General features: G+C 39.6%; 1 protein-coding gene and 1 pseudogene across 2 annotated transcripts in view; one reads left to right on the top strand and one right to left on the bottom strand.

The window, feature by feature from the left end:
• The window catches only part of TEX9 (testis expressed 9), a 62,898-nt gene that overhangs the window by 16,510 nt on the left and 28,403 nt on the right, over positions 1–17,985 (bottom strand). For both annotated transcript variants that reach the window (XM_039469353.2, XM_074393821.1), the window contains 2 exons: positions 17,642–17,815; positions 10,151–10,285 (listed from right to left, as the gene is read on the bottom strand). In XM_039469353.2, coding sequence (XP_039325287.1) covers positions 10,151–10,285; positions 17,642–17,815 — 309 coding nt within the window. The remainder of the gene's footprint in view (positions 1–10,150; positions 10,286–17,641; positions 17,816–17,985) is intronic.
• On the top strand, positions 6,173–7,946 carry LOC120364012 (peptidyl-prolyl cis-trans isomerase NIMA-interacting 4 pseudogene; annotated as a pseudogene).

Raw genomic sequence — 17,985 nt, 5'->3', positions numbered from 1 at the left:
TGTAATCCCAGCACTTTGGGAGGTGGGCAAATAACAAGGTCAGGAGTTTGAGACCAGCCTGGCCAACATGGTGAAACCCCATCTCTACTAAAAATACAAAAAATTAGCTGGGTGTAGCGGCAGTCGCCTGTAATCCCAGTTACTTGGAAGACTGACGCAGAAGCATCACTTGAACCCGGGAGGCGGAGGTTGTAGTGAGCTTAGAAGGCACCACTGCACTCCAGCCCAGGCGACAAAGTGTGACTCTTGTCTCCAGAAAAAACAAAAAACAAAAACAAAAACAAACAAACAAACAAACAAAACAGAAAAGAAATAGGCAAAATAATTGAAAAATCAAAAGTCTGAGACATGTAAGTTTTTAAAAAATGTAAAATAAGTTACATTTAAGAATTCTGACATCAGGCAGGGTGCAATGGCTCATGCCTATAATCCCAACAATTTGGGAGGCCAGCCTGGTCAATATGTGAAACCCCACCTCTACTAAAAATACAAAAATGAGCTGGGCTTGGTGGCAGATGCCTGTAGTCCCAAGTACTTTGGAGGCTGAGGCAAGAGGATTGCTTGAACCTAGGAGATGGAGGTTGCAATGAGCAGAGATCACACTACTGCACTCCAGCTTGGGCAAAAGAGCATGACTCTGACTCTGATACCGACACACACACACACACACACTCACTCAATTACGACATCAAAAGTCTACTTTATACTGAATAGTGGTCTGGGCATAGTTGCTCACACCTGTAATCCCGGCACTTTGTAAGGCCAAGGCAGAAGCTTACTTGAGCTCAGGTGTTCAAAACCAGCCTGAACAACAAAGTGAGACCCATCCCTGTTCTATAAAAAATAAATTTAAAAATAAAATTTTAAATATGAATAGTAATGCAATATATACACAAAATGTTATCCCACTGTGTTTAAATCAATCACCCATAGTGAAGAGCTGGAGTCCGAAATTTGTATCTTGAACACCTCTAGGTTGTTTTTATAGTATTGATGGTTCTATTCCGAACTGGTTCACATACCAAGTCCTCATTACTTGAATTTTCAAAATGGGGGACTAATCAAGGAGACAACTTGACCTATGGACAGTGACGGAAAGACAGGACAAGAGCCCACTCAGGAGCAACATAGAGCCAGGGGATCCTCCCCTGCCCAGGGAAGCAGTGAGTGATTATATGACCCCGGGGAAACCATGCTTCACCCAGGGATCTTTGTAAACTCGACTCAGGAGATTTCTTCGTGAACCTACCCCACCAGATCCTTCAGTCTGACAGACAAATCTGAAGTCTTGGCAGAGTAGCTACTCAGGCATGTGTGGAGACCCTGGAGCTTAGCTATGCAGGCTTTCTGGCAAAAGTAACTGCAGCTCCTGCAAAGTGTGAGGTTACACCCATATACATACCCTTAGGAAAGAGAGGTTGAATCTAGGGGGCTGAGCAGGGATAGCCTGCAGGCCCCACTTTGATGGCACCTCACAAGATAAGACCCACTGGCTTAGAACTCCAGCCAGGCACTGGTAGTGGCATCGCACCTCCCTAAGAAGGAGCTCCAGGGGTGGAGAGGGAGCTCCTTCTTAAAGGAGGGATGTGGTGGGCTACCATCTTTGTGGTTGGGCAACTTAGCTGTTCCAGCCATCTGGCTTTGGAGAGTCTGAGCCAACCAGGGGCAGAAGGGATCTCCTAGTACAGCAGAGCCCCTCTACCAAAACGTGGCCAGACTGCTTTAAGCAGGTCCGTGATCCCACTCCTCCTCACCAAGCAGGACTTACCAACCACAACCTCTAACCACTCCGACCAAGTTCTCCAGCCAACAGATCTGAATTCCCGCTGAGACAGTGCTCTCAGAGGGAGAGAGGCAGGCCACCATCTTTGCTATTTGGGCAACTTAGCTGATCCAACCTTTGGGCTTCAGAGTGGCTGAGGTGACCAGGGACTGAAGTATAATACAGCACAGCACAGCACAGCACAGTACAGCACAGCACAGCACAGCACAGCACAGCTACTGTACCAAAACATAGCCAGACTGCTTTTTTCATCAGGTCCCCAATCCCATTACTCTTTACCTCCCAACCAGGGTCTCCAGCTACCTCCTACAAGTGCTTTAGAGCTGGCAACAGGCCCATACCTCCCTGGGACAAAGCTCCCAGAAGGAGTGACAGGCCATAATTTTTGCTGTTTTGCAGTCTTCACTGGTGATACCTCCAAGTTCTGGAAAATCCTAGGTCATTAGGAACTGGAGCAGGCCTTCAGCATACCACAGCAGCCCTACAGAAAAGTGGCTAGACTGTTATGTGTGTGCCTGTTCCCATATGGCCTCACCAGGAAGGTCCTCCAGGCCTAGGCATCTAGCCACCGCCACAAGAGCTATCAAGCCAGTAGCAACTTGGCAACTCCCTGGACAGAGCCTCCAGGGGCAAATGAATGCCTCTCTGCCACTGCCTCTCCAGCAGAACTGCCCTGCCACCCCCTCAGACTAATGAAGGAACAAAGATCCTAAGTGACTTATCCACACCTCCAACAAGCTGCAGTATACTCAAGGAGAGGAGGCCAGCCTCTCTCCCATGGGTCTGACAACCCCGTAACCCCCACTGCTCAACACCAGACAGGGACCTCCTGGCTTGGGCCTACAGCACAGACCCTCCATCCTGGGTTGATTGCACTGAGCAATTGCTAACCTCCATGTCTGTGGGGTGGAGCTCCCAGGAGACAAGCAAACAACCTTTGTTTATAACCACTACTAAGATTCTTTCCTCTGCTCCCTTCAAGTTGGGGAAGGAAGATAAATACTGAGCTCCAGAGCTGCAGTGGGCAGCCCAGAAGTGCCACGTTGTGATCTACAGCCAGCACTCAAGGGAACAGGAACCCACACTTTCAGAGCATTGACAAGGAACATGGCTGTAACTGTGAGGAAACATATGGGAGCCACACAACCAAGCAAGAGTCTACCAACTGACCAGTGAACCTAAGTGCCACCTACAGGTTCATATTCCCCAAAGCTTCAACACCAAAAATACCTGAAACATACCCTCTTGTGAAACCAGAGACAAGAAGTCAACTTCAAATAAACACCCTGGATAAAACATCGGCCCAGTGAAAGCATCCAGAAAAGAAATGTATTGACTGTACTCAATCTACATTGCAGTTAAAGGAACACCCACACATAGACATGAGAAAGAACCAATGTAGGAACTGCAGTAACTCAAATGGCCAGAGTGTCATATGCCCTCCAAACAACCACAGCAGTTCTCCAAGAGTTCTTAAGCAGGCTGAATTGGCTGGAATGACAGAAATAAAATTCAGAATATATAAAGGAAAAAAGATCACTGAGATTCAGGAAGATGCAAAACTCAATCCAAGGAAAGTAAGAATCACAATAAAGTGATACAGGAGCTGAAGGATAAAAATAGTCAGTATAAAAATGAACCTAATGGGTCTGACAGAGCTGAATAACACAATTCAAGAATTTCCCAATGCAATCACAAGTATTAACAGCAGAATAAACCAAGCTGAGGAAAGAATTTCAGAAATTGAAGACTGTTTCTCTGAAGTCAGACAAAAAGAAAAAAGAATACAAATGAACAAAGCCTCCAAGAAGTATGGGATTATGTGAAGAGGCCAAATCTATGAATCACTGGCATCACTGAAAGGGAGTAGAGAAAGCAAACAACTTGGAAAACATATTTCAGGATATTGTCCATGAAAACTTACCCAACCTTGCTAGAGAGGCCAATCGTCAAATTCAAGAAATACAGAGAATTGCTGCAAGATTCTACACAAGAAGATCATCCCCAAGACACCTAATTGTCAGATTTTCCAAAGTTGAAAGAATGTTAAAAACAGCTAGAGAGAAAGGGCATGTCCTCCTAAAAAGGGAATCCCATCAGGCTAACAGCAGACTTCTCAGTGGAAACCTAACAAGTTAGAAGAGAATCAGGGCCTATATTCAGTATTCTTAAAGAAAAAAAAAGTCCTCAAGAATTTCATACCAAGCCAAACCAAACATCCTAAGTGAAGGAGAAATACGATCCTCTTCAGATAAGCCAATATTGAGGGAACTCATTCCCACCAGACCTGCCTTACAGTGCTCTTGAAGGAAGTACTAAACAGAAAGGAAAGACCGCTATGGCTAGTACAAAAACACACTTAACTACACAGGCCAATGTCACTGTAAAGCAATCACACAAACAAGCCAACATAATAACCAGCTAGCAGCACAACAGCAGGATCAGATCCACACATAGCAACACTAACCTTGAATGTAAGTAAACAGGCTAAATGCCCCACTTAAAAGGCATGGAGTGACAAGCTGGATAAAAAGAGCAAGACCCAAATGGTATGCTGGCTTCAAAAGACCTAACTGTTATGTAATGACTCTCATAGGCTCAAAATGAAGGGATGGAGGAAAAAAAATCTACCATTCAAATGGAAAACAGAAAAAAGCAGGGGTTGGAATTCTAATTTCAGACAAAAAGTTTCAAACCAACAAAGATCATAAAGGACAAAGAATGGCGTTACATAATGGTAAAGTGTTCAATTCAGTAAGAATACCTAATTAGCCTAAATATACATGCGCATGACACAGGAGCAACCAGATTCATGAAGCAAGTTCTTAGAGACCTACAAAGAGACACAGACTCCCACACAATAATAGTGGGAGACTTCAACACTCCATAGTATTAGATCTTCAAGGCTGAAAATTAACAAAGATATTTGGAACCTAAACTCAATGCTGAAATAAATGGATATGATAGACCATTACAGGACTCTCTACTCAAAACAACAGAATATAAATTCTTCTTAGTGCCTTATGGCACATACTCTAAAATTGAAAACATAATTGGACAGAAAACAATTCTCAAAAATGTAAAAGAACTGAAATCATAGCAAACACAGTCTTGGACCACAGCACAATAAATGGGAGTCAAGACTATGAAAATCACTCAAAACCATGCAATTACATGGAAATTAAACAACATGCTCTTGAATGGCCTTGGGGTAAATGATGAAATTAAGGCAGACATCAAAAAGTTATTTGAAAATAATAAAGATACAGCATAACAGAATCTCTGGAACACAGCAAAGGCAGAGTTAAGAGGGAATTTCACAGCACTAAATGCCCACATCGAAAAGTTAGAAAGATCTCAAATCAAACCTAACTTCACAATTGAGAGAAAAGGAAGCAAGAAGAAATCAACCCCAAAGCTAGCAGATGAGAAATCACAAAAATCAGATCTGAACTTTAGAAATCAGGACATGAAAAACCATTCAAAAGATCAATGAATCCAGGAGTTGGTTTTTTGAAAACAATTAAAAGGCCACTAGCTAGACTAGTGAAGAAGAGTTAAGATCCAAATAAACAAAATTAGAAATGACAAAGGGAATATTACTACTGACCCGACAGAAATAAAAACCACCATCAGAAACTACTATGAACACCTCTATGCACACAAACTAGAAAATCTAGAAGAGATAGATAAGTTTCTAGACACATACATCCTCCCAGGACTGAACCAGGAAGAAGTTGAATCCCTGCACAGACCAATAATAAGCTCCAAAACTGCATCAGTAATAAACAGCCTACCAACCAAAAAAAAAAAGCCTTGAACCCTATGGATTCACAGCCAAATTCTACCAGATGTACAAAGAAGAGCTGGTACCATTCTTACAGTAACTACTCCAAAAAAACTGAATAGGTGGGACTCCTCTGCAACTCATTCTATGAGGCCAGCATCATCTTGATACCAAAACCTGGCAGAGAGACAACCAAAAAAGTAAACTTCAGGTCACTATCTGTGATGAACATTGATGCAAAAATCCTCAACAAAATATCTGTACACCAAATCTAGGAGCACATCAAAAAGCTTATCTACCGTGATCAGGTAGACTTCATTGTCCAGATGCAAGGTTGGTCCAACAGACACATATCAGTAAATGCAATTTATCACATAAACAGAACTAAAGACAAAAACCAAATGATTATCTCAGTAGCTACAGAACAGACATTCCATAAAATTCAATACCCTTCATATTAAAAACTCTAAATAACCTAGATATTGAAGGAACAGATCTCAAAATAATAAGAGCCATCTATGACAAACCCACAGCCAACACTATACTGAATGAGCAAAAGCTGGAAGCATTCCCTTTAAAAACTGTCACATGTCAAGGATGCCCCCTCTCAACACTTCTATTTAACATAGTATTGGACGTCCTAGCCAGAGCAATCAAACAAGATAAAGAAATAAAGGGCATCAAAATAGGAAGTCAAACTATCTCTGTTTTTAGACATAATGCTGTATCTAGAAGACACCACAGTCTCATCCCAAAAGCTCCTTTGGCAGATAAACAACTTCAGCAAGGTTGCAGGATACAAAATCAATGTATGAAAATTACTAGCATTCCTATACACCAGCAAGAGCCAAATCGAGAGCCAAAGCAGAAAAGCAATCCCATTCCCACTTGCCACACAAGAATACCTGGGAATACAGCTAACCAGGGAGGTGCAAGATCTCTACAAGGAGAATTACAAAACACTGCTCAAAGAAATCAGAGAAAACACAAATTGGAAAAGCATGCCATGCTCATGGATAGGAAGATTTATTAAAATGGCTATACTGCCCAAAGCAATTTACAGATTCAGTGCTATTCATATCAAACTACCAATGACATTCTTTACTGAACTGGAAAAAAACTATTTAAAAATATACATGGGACCACAAAAGAGCCTGAATAGCCAAGGCAGTCCTAAGCAAAAAGAACAAAGCTGGAGGCACGTTGCCTGACTTCAAACTAAACTACAAGTCTACAATAACCAAAACAGCGTGGTACTGGTACAAAAACAGGCACACAGACCAATGGAACAGAATAGAGAGCCCATAAATAAGGCCCTGCAACCATCTGATCTTCAACAAACCTGACAAAAACAAGCAATGGGGAAAAGGCTCCCTATTCAATAAATGGTGCTGGGATAACTGGCTAGACCTATGCGGAAGATTCAAGCTGGACTCCTTCCTTCTACCGTATACAAAAACCAACTCAAGATGAATTAAAGACTTAGATGTAAACCCCAAAACTATAAAAACCCTGGAACACAACCTAGACAATACCATTCTGGACAGAGAAATGGGCAGAGATTTCATGACAAAGACACAAAAAGCAACTGCAACAAAAATGAAAACTGACAAGTGGAATCTAGGTAAGCTCAAGAGCTTCTGCCCAGAAAAATAAATGACTGGCAGAGTAAACAGACAACCTACAGAATGGGAGAAAATTTTTGCAAACTGTGCATCTCCTAAAGGTCTAATATCCAGCTTCTATATGGAACATATACAAATTTACAAGAGAAAAACAACCCCATTAACAGGTGGGCAAAGGACATGAACAGACACTTCTCAAAACAGGTGACACATGTGGCCGACAAGTATGGAAAAAAAAGCTCAGTATCAATGATGATTAGAAAAATACAAACGAAGTTTAGAGTTCAACAGCAGGTTTCCAAGATGCTGCCCAAAGGAAAAAGTGGTTCTGGAAAAGCAGGGAAAGGGGGAGCAGCCTCTGGGAGTGACAGTGCTGACAAGAAGGCTCAAGGTCCCAAAGGTGGTGGCAATGTAGTAAAGGTCAGACACATTCTATGTGAAAAACATGGCAAAATCATGGAAGCCATGGAAAAGTTAAAGTCTGGGATGAGATTCAATGAAGTGGCTGCACAATATAGTGAAGTTAAAGCCAGGCAAGGGGGTGACTTGGGCTGGATGACCAGAGGGTCCATGGTGGGATCATTTCAAGAAGTAGCATTTCCCTTGCCTGTAAGTGGGATGGATAAGCCTGTGTTTACAGACCCACCAGTTAAGAGGAAAATTTGGATATCATATTATTATGGCTAAAGGAAGAAAATAAAATCATATGAAAGACTGAATAAAAAAAAAATACAAACCAAAACCACAATGAAATACCACCTCACACCAGTCAGAATGGCTATTACTAAGAAGTCAAAAAAATAACAGATGCTTGTGAGGTTGCAGAGAAAAGGGAACGCTTACAGACTGTAGGTGGGAGTGTAAATTGTTCAACCATTGTGCAAAGCAGTGTGGCGATTCCTCAAAGAAGTAAAAGCAGAACAACCATTCGACCCAGCAATCTCATTCCTGGGAATATACCCAGAGGAATGTAAATCATTCTACTATAAAGACATGTGCACATGAATGTTCACTCCAGCACTAGTCACAATAGCAAAGACGTGGAATCATCTAAATGCCCATCAATGACAGATTGGATAAAGAAAATTTGGTAAACATACATCATGAAATACTATGAAGCCATAAAAAAGAACGAGATCATGTCTTTTGTGGGAACATGGATGGAGCTGGAGGCTGTTATCCTTAGCAAACAAATATAGTAACAGAAAACCGAATACCGCTTCTTTACTTTCATAAGTGGGAGCTAAATGATAAGAACTCATGGAACACAAGGAGACAACAGATAATGGGGTCTACTTGAAGTGGACAAGGCAGAAGTAGGGAGAGGAGCAGAAGAGATAACTATTGGGCCTAATACCCAGGTGATGAAATGTATGTATAGCCAACCCTCATGACATGTGTTTACCTATGTAACCTTCACATGTACCCCAAAACCCCAAAAAAACCATTTTTCTTTCTTTTTTTTTTTGAGACGGAATTTCACTCTTGTTACCCAGGCTGGAGTGCAATGGCGCGATCTCGGCTCACCGCAACCTCCGCCTCCTGGGTTCAGGCAATTCTCCTGCCTCAGCCTCCTGAGTGGCCGGGATTACAGGCACGTGCCACCATGCCCAGCTAATGTTTTGTATTTTTAGTAGAGACGGGGTTTCACCATGCTGACCAGGATGGTCTCGATCTCTTGACCTTGTGATCCACCCACCTCGGCCTCCCAAAGTACTGGGATTACAGGATTGAGCCACCGCGCCCGGCCTCTTTCTACTTTCTTAATGTGTGAACTAACTAGAGATCAAATCTACAACAGTTAGGAAATCCTGATACCTAGGTGGCTATTCTTCTTTTGGCTTCTTCAAAATCCATTTAAAATGCACCAAATTGGGAGTAATACTCTAATAACATGCTAATTACTAGTAAGTCTGTAAAGATAACTTCCCAACTTATTCATTTAATAACTTCTATTAATCCCACTTATGCCATCTTTGATGGCCCTTGAGTATGAAATGACCTGACCATTTAACAAACTGTCTCACAGATGACATCTTAAAACTCTGTAGTCACTATGCCACATCTTTGCCTCTCAAACATGTTAGAGGACTTACCAAAGTCAGTTTCAGTCTATTCCTATTAAGTGTCACTAACTTAATCCAAAATGTATTATCTGTGTATATAATGAAGGTGGTTCCTAATTTCATTATCCAAGTCATTGTTAAATTATTAAATATTGTTCTAATTACTAAACAGAGTCCAATGGAATATCACTTATTATCCTTTCAGGTCAAGATAGAACCAAAAAGTAACAAGTATTTATTGAATGTACAAAGGGCTCTCATGCACACTGGCATTTGAGCCTTCATTTATTCAACAGTATTTAAGGCACAGAATGCTCCATGGCAAGCATTGGCTAGACACTGGAGTTACAGTGATCCTTACAATAATTTATGGAACTTGTTAAAACTGCAAATTCTCAGACCTCACTCCAGACCTACTTAATCAGATTTCTGGGGATGGGACCCAGCAATCTGTTTTAACAAGCCCTCCCGGAGATTCTGACACATGCTCAAGTTTGAGAACCACTGCCCTGTAAAATACAGCCTTACTTTATGTATTAGAAAACTGAGATTTAGAGAAGAATAAAAGACTTGATACAAAAGATACTTTTTTAAACCACTCTTTCTAAGAGCTTAGAAAAGTGTCTGACATATAATATGGGCACCTGATAAAACTGGTTGAAGAAATGAATCTTCAAGAGTTGTGACATCACCCATTTATGGCAATAGACAAGCATATCATCCTAACATGTTGGAAATCTGCATACTACAAATGAATGTATTTCTTCTGAAAAGAGCAATGTTCAGCATGACATCAAAAAAATTATAATTTAAGTATTCTTTTGACAGGTTCCTAAAAGAACTAGTTACCAAAAGGGATCACTACAAAAGCTATTCAATTTTTCCATACCTTGTTATTTTGCCTTAATTTATTTAACTCCAGTTTATACTTTTCTGCTTCTTCTAGAGCTCTATTCAAGCGAACCTCTGTGGCACTTTGACTACTTGCAGCCTGTTTTTGCAATCTTCTTTTATCTTCTAATTCCTGTAGAGTAAAAAAATATAGAACATTTATAAATACATCATAGGTTCCCCCCTTTATCATTTTGCAGTATTTTCCACATCCATATTCCTTGCTTTCTCTCAGATTTTACACACACACACACATACACACACACACACACACACACACACACACGCACAGCTAGAGGCTGAACACTAAGTGTTAGACATCTCAAGGAATTCTCGCCCCAAACTGGTATTAGAGAAATATATCCTAAAAAACACCGTTGTGACCTGGGCTTTCAAACTACATTTTGTTTGGAATTTTGTCTGTTTATTGACTCCAGACACAGAATACCTGTCCTCTATTTTATAAACAACTCTTTATAACTATATTTCTTCTTTTGGGAACCTCCCAAAAAGACCAATGTTAAAACAAACCCTCCACTGTTTTTCTGTATACCTGACAAAGTATATCATTTAAGGATATATTCATCAAATACACAACATTCTATATAGCCCTATAGGAAAATCCCAATTCTGAGCAGAAACAACAGATCTTATAGATTATTTCCACATCCTGGGATGAGTTTAGTCTTATATTTCTGCAAACATTCTAGGATATTCTGTTGCAAAGAGTCAACAGGCCAACACCTGAAGAAACATGAACGTAGATGATAAACTCCGAACTCCACCATAATCTTTACCCTGTTAACTAGCCTCATCTCCTGCCAAAGATGTTACTTTCAGTAATATCAGCAGTACTTGGATCTCTCCTAAACAGCCAGGGTGTTTCCTGTCTCAGTCTGTGCTCATGCTTTTCCTCCTTGCTCTGGTCTCTGCCCACTCATTCTTACCTGTCTAGCACCTACTTACTCAGCTAGGTTTGTACTCTAGGGCATTAGCTCCCCAGGACATATTTCCATTCTAATCCTCACTATCCACCCAGATTCTATTAAGTACCCTCTTCAGAACTTCTGTAGCACCTTTAGACACATTTATCATCATATCGTCTATGTGGTATTGAAACTATTTCTTAACTTTATTTCCCCCATTGTAGTGTAAGCTCCTTGAAGAAAAGACCTGTCTCAATTTCCGCTTATCAAAAGCACTTCAGTGGCATATATTATAAGACGCTAACAACATGTTAATTAAACTGAACTTATTTTGTAATACTAAACCCACTCTTCTTTACATCCCCTACAATGTAAGGCCTAGTCCAGAGCCTTGCTCAATAAATTGAGCAGACACTCAAAAAATATGGTAGAATAAAAATGATGCAGTTAAGATACAGTTGTCTATAATATTCTTTTGTTATTTTTTTTCCTGGCTATCTCACTATATTTTATTTAAAAACTGATCTCCCTGGCTCTGGGTAATTAAGGGGAAAAACAAAACAAAACACATGCTGCTCTTTATGTAGGTTTCTAAACAAGTCAAACTGTGTATGGATACCATCTGCTATCACAGCCTTCTTCACAGTTTTGTGGGTGGTAGCTACAGGTAGAGCTAGCTTGATTTATCTTACTGTCCACACAGAAAATGCAAAGATTCTCATTAGCTACAAAGTCCACATTTCTTGCTGCCTCATTCCAGCCTTCCCTCTTAAGAATAAAGAACTGAATTTTTGCCTTTCTCTTGCCTGCTGGTGACTTTGTAACCTACTAGAAAAATGAAAAGGGTAACCTACTAGAAAAGTGAAGAACATCCTGTACCACATGATGTCACCTATCACTGAATCAAGACTGCCCCCTTCTTGGGAGGGGTGGGGAAAAAAATGACAGCCAGAATAGAAAGGAGGAAATAAAGGTTTTCTAATGAGTAAATCTACTAAAAAAATTCTACTGTTGCCGGGCGCGGTGGCTCAAGCCTGTAATCCCAGCACTTTGGGAGGCCGAGGCGGGTGGATCATGAGGTCAAGAGATCGAGACCATCCTGGTCAACATGGTGAAACCCTGTCTCTACTAATGGTGCAAAAAATTAGCTGAGCATGGTGGCGCGTGCCTGTAATCCCAGCTACTCCGGAGGCTGAGGCAGGAGAATTGCCTGAACCCAGGAGGCGGAGGTTGCGGTGAGCCGAGATTGCGCCATTGCACTCCAGCCTGGGTAACAAGAGCGAAACTCCGTCTCAAAAAAAAAAAAAAAAAAAAATTCTACTGTTACAAAAATGTAAGCAGTTACATGTTGCTAGACAAAAATTTCATGAAAAAACCTGAAGTCTTCAGTTGTACATTCGTTTTTTAAAAACTAAAAAAAATAAAATTTAACATTAAAATTCAAATACTGTGAGCTACAAGAAAAAAATAATTTATCATTCTCTCATGATTATTAAAGCATACATAAAAGGCACTGGGAGAGGGCAAGAAAAGAGGGGCATTCATCATCCACAGCAGAAGACAAAATGTAGTAAATGCTCTGAGAACAACACAAAGCACGACAGGTAAGAAATAAAAAGATGAGGATAAATAATCAAGGTTTCATAAACAAGTAGCCAAGATATAAAAGAATGGACTTGGAATCAGAAAACCTGCCAGCTGTGGTAGACACATTTCCATGTCTGAAATCAGGAGTGATATTATCTATACCTAACAGGTTTCATTCATTTATTTGACACATTTATCAAGCACTTACTACATGTCAGATACTATTCTACATCATGGGCACACCAATTAACCAAAGTTCCTCCTCTCATGACGTTTGCATTCTAGAAGAAGAGACAGAAGAAGAACACATATATACACATACACATACGTAATATCTAGTGGTGATAAGGGCTATCAAGAAAAAGCAGGGAAAGGGGACAGAACAATGAGGGAAGAGTATTAACTATTTAAAATAAAGTGGCCAGGGAAGTCTTCCAAATGAAGTGAGGTAATGATTCAAGTAAAAATCTTGGGGAGTGGCTCACACCTGTAGTCTAGCACTTTGGAAAGCCAATGCTGAAGGATGAACCCAGGAGTTCAAGACCAGCCTAGGCAACATAGGGAGACCTTGTCTTGACAAAAAAATTAAAAATTAGCTGGACATGGTGGCATATGTATGTGGTCCTAGCTACTTGGAAGGTTGAGGCAGAAGGACTGCTTGAGCCTGGGAGGTCAAGTTCAAGGCTGTAGTAAGCCATGATTGCACCACTGTACTCCAGCCTGGGCAACACAGTGAGACCCTCTCTCTAAAAAAATAAAATAAAGCTCTTGGGGAAAGAATTCCCAGACAACAGGAACAATGAAGACAAAGATCCTGTAATAAGAATCCACTTAACGTACTGAAATATCACCGAAAAGGTCAGTGTGGTTTCAGTTGAGTGACAAGGGCACAGTGTTAAGTCTTGAGATAAAAGAAGTGGGCAGGACAAGGCTAGGTGAACCTTGTAAGCTTTACTTATAAATTTGGATTTTATTTTGAGTGACACAGGACCCTTTGGAGAATTTCAGTGTGTATGCATACATGTGTGTGATGATCTGACTTAAATTGTATAAGGATTACTCTGGCTATGTGTTATTACCAATCTAGGAGGCTATTGGAATAAATAGAAGATAGTGGCTAGGACTTGGGTAGAAGTAATGAGCGTTTTGAGAAGCGGTTTATTCTATGTATTTTGAAGACAGAATTGACAGGACTTGTTGATGAGCTGGATCTGGATACAGGAAAAGAGGTAGATCAAGATGACTCCTCAATATTAGACTGAACAAATGCTTTTTACTAAGAGAGGGAAAAGGAGGAGAAGCAGGTTTGCTGAGGGCAGGGAAGCAAGAGTTTCCTTTAGGATATGTGAAGTTTAACAAACAGTTGAGACATCAAGTGGGCAGAAATGAAGAGGAAAGAGCAAGAAACAGAAATGTGAGGTTGATCAACATACAGATGGTCTATAAAGCCATGGAACTGAATGAGATCTAAGGTTTAGATATAAACAGAGAAGAGACTTGGGCATCCACCATGTAAGGCCAGGAAAATCATGATTGTGGTGCTCCAGAAGCCAAATGAATAGTGTTTCAAAGGAGTAATCACCTATGTCAAATATTGCTGAGACATAAAACCATGCGAGGAATAGCTGACCACTACAATGGACCACAACTACAATTGGTGACCTTTTTAAGAGTACTTTCAATGGCAGAGTAGAGATGGAAGCCTAACTGAAGTATTTTCAGGAGAAAATGGCACATGAGATATAAAGACATTGAGTACAAACAATAATTTTGGAAAGCTTCATTACAAACAGGAGCAATGATATAGGACTGAAAGTAGATGGAAGATCTAAAGAAGTTTTAAAATAAATATATGAATGATTCTATGGCATGTTTGTACATTAATGAGAATAATCTGATAAGAGTAAATTTGATTTTGCAAAAGAAAGGACAATTGCCGGTGCGAAGTCCTCGAGTGGAAGAGACTATATGGAATCTAGTAGACAAGTGAAGGGATCAGCTTTAGACAGAAGAGGTTGTAATTCGCTGTTACCTGGAGTGGCGAGTGGCACAGAGGCAGAGAGGTTGTAGATTTTAGTGAAGGGATGATGTTATCTTTTGATTCTCTTTCCTTAAGTAAAGGGGGGCAAAGTCATGAGCCAAGTATAAGGAGGTAGGAAGGGGTGTTGGAAAGTTGAGGGGAAAAGACCAACTGTTTAATAATCATCTCCAAAAATGGGAGAGGGAATTGGCTTCTCAGAAAGTGAGAGTAGAAAATGCATTACACTTGAGATTTGTAAATAATAAATACCCCAATGTCTCAGGTATTAACAATGCCCCCAATGTCTTGGGTATTAACATTTGCAAATTTCTGTAGCCAGCCTGAATTTCTCCTCAGAAAATGGGATTTTCTTTTCCACTGCATTGTCAGGCTACAAATTTTGCAAACTTTTGTGCTTAATTTCCCTTTTAAAACTGAATGTCTTGAACAGCAGCAAGTCACCTCGAGTGCTTTCATGCTTGGAAATTTCTTCCACCAGATACCGTAAATCGTCTCTTTCCAGTTCAAAGTTCCATCTCTAGGGCAGGGCAAAATGTCACCAGTCTCTTTGCTAAAACATATCAAGAGTCACCTTTGCTCTAGTTTCCCACAAGTTCCTCATCTCCGTCTGAAACCACCTTAGCCTGGATTTCACTGTCCATATCATTATCAGCATATTGGTCAAAGACATTCAACAAGTCCCTAGAGAGTTCCAAACTTTCCCACATTTTCCTGTATTCTTCAGAGCTCTCCAAACTTTGCCAGCCTCTGCCTCTTACCCAGTTCCAAGGTGACTTCAACATTTTTGGGTATCTTTTCAGCAGTGCCCCACTCTACTGGTACCAATTCTCTGTATTAGTTCACTTTCACACTGCTGATAAACACATACCCAAGACTGGGCAATTTACAAAACTAAAAGGTTAAATGGACTCACAGTTCCACATGGCTGGGGAGGCCTCACAAACATGTTGGAAGGTGAAAGGCACGTTTCAAGTGGCAGCAGAAAAACAGAGAGAGCTTGGCAGAGAAACTCCCTTTTTTAAAACCATCAGATCTCCTAAGACTTACTCACTACGTAAGAACAGCACAGGAAAGACCTGTCCCCATGATTCAATTACCTCCCACCAGCTCCCTCCCCCAGCAAGTGGGACTTCAAGATGAAATTTGGGTGGGACATAGCCAAACCACATCAAATGTTTTATGTTCACTGAAAAAAACAGATTCAAAAGGCTATATCCTATGTGATTCTACTTCGGAGACATTTGAGAAAAGGCCAGAATGTCAGAACCAAAAACGGATCAGTGGTTGCCTGGGGCTGGGATTAGGGAAGGCCTTGACTAAATTAACAGAGAATTTTGGGGGGCTGATGGCACTGTTTTTTGTCTCAATTACAGTGATATTTATACTACTGCATGCATGCGTCAAAACTCAGAATTGTACACTAAGAAGTGTGAATTTACTGCATATAAATTATATCTAAGTGAATCTGATACTAAAATTTATTACCAGATAATGCTAATTATACAAGACCAAGATGTTTAAAAAGCAGGGTTTTAAAATATGACCATATGAAAGAGAAATATAATGAGGTACTAATGAAGGAGGCACATTTTCTTACTAAATCTCAGGATGTGCTAAATTACATAGTTCTTATTATCACTACATTTTACAAAGTAATCTGAAACAGTATATTATCACAATGGTATACTAATATAAAATTTTTAAAGCTAGGATAGTTTATTTAAATTACATTCTCTCCTTAGATATGACACCAAAAGCAAAAGGTAACCAAATAAATATTAGATAAACTGGACTTCATCAAAATTTAAAACTTTAGTGCCTCAAAGAGTACAATAAAGAAAATGAAAGATAACACACTGTCTTTCAGTATCTGATTTGCAAATCATGTATCTGATAAGGGACTTGTATCTAAATATATAAAGAACTTAAAAGTTCTTATTCAGTAATTTTTAAAAATTTAATTTAAAAAATGGGTAAAGATCTTAACAGAAATTTATCCAAAGAAGATATACAAATGCCAATAGGCACATGAAAAGATGTTCAGTATCATTAGTTACTAGGTAAATGCAAATCAAAACCACAATGAGGTAACCCCTTTACACCTACAGTATGGCTATAATCAAAAAGATAATCTAGCAGATGTTGGTGAGGATGTGGAAAAATTAGGAACTTCACGCACTACTGGTAGGCATGTAAAATGGTATGGGCAGTTTGGAAAAGAGTCGGCAATTCCTCAAAAGGTCAACATAGGATTTCCATATGACCCAGCAATTCCATTCCTCACTATATAACCAAGAGAAATGAAAACATATGTCCACACAAAAACTTATACATGAATATTCAAAGTAGGGTTTAAAACAGCCAAACAGTAGAAACAACCCAAATAACCCAAAGCTACCAATTGATAAACAGATAAATTAAATGTATTACATCCATGTAACAGAATATTACTTGTCACTAAAAAGAAATAAAGTACAGATAGGTGCTGCAACGTGGATGAACCCTAAAAATATCTTAAAAGGCAGGTACAAAAGACCACATATTCTATGATTCCACGTATAGGAAATTTCTGGAACAAATTTGAGATATAAAATAGATTAGTGGTTGCCTAGGGATATAAGGGATTGAGGGGAGCAGGGTAAGGGTGTGGTGGCTAAAGAGTATAAAGTGCCTTTTAGGGATTATGAAAATTGGTTGTGGTGATAGTTGCACAATTCTATGAAAACACCAAAAGACACTGAATTGTATACTTTAAAAGGGTAATTACATACATCTCAATAAAGTTGTTGAAAAGTATTCTCTGTAAGGGGAAAGAGTTTTCAGTAAATCCTAATAAAATAACTGAACTGTCAAAATGGCATCTATACAAATGTGTAATCTTAATAATTTTATTGTATCTTTGGACTTAAGTTAGGAAAAATACCAAAATAATTACCCTTTCTACTGAAGACAACTGTTGCTGTAATCCATCACACTTTTTGTTTGCTTCTTCGAAAAGAGTCTTATATTTTTCGACTTGAGACTGTTGCATATGAATTGTTCGCTGCTGTTTCATAAAATCATCTTCAAAATTTCTTACTTGTAACTTTAAATTCTGAATTTCATCCTCCTGTAGTTATGAAATTATAGATTACGTGAAAAAAAATACAAGATTTGGTATCAAAACAAAGCAGAAAACAAAAAGAAGCTTCCTGTGTTCTTTGATATTTATACACAATTCATGAAAAAGAAATCACAGTCTGTCTTCAAAAATGGAAGTCAAATGTTTTATTTGCATTT

The sequence above is a fragment of the Saimiri boliviensis genome, chromosome 2 (genome assembly GCF_048565385.1).
Source record: "Saimiri boliviensis isolate mSaiBol1 chromosome 2, mSaiBol1.pri, whole genome shotgun sequence".
Taxonomy (NCBI): Eukaryota; Metazoa; Chordata; class Mammalia; order Primates; family Cebidae; genus Saimiri; species Saimiri boliviensis.
Note: the sequence above shows the minus strand (reverse complement) of the source record. Positions and strands in the feature narration are given on the sequence as shown.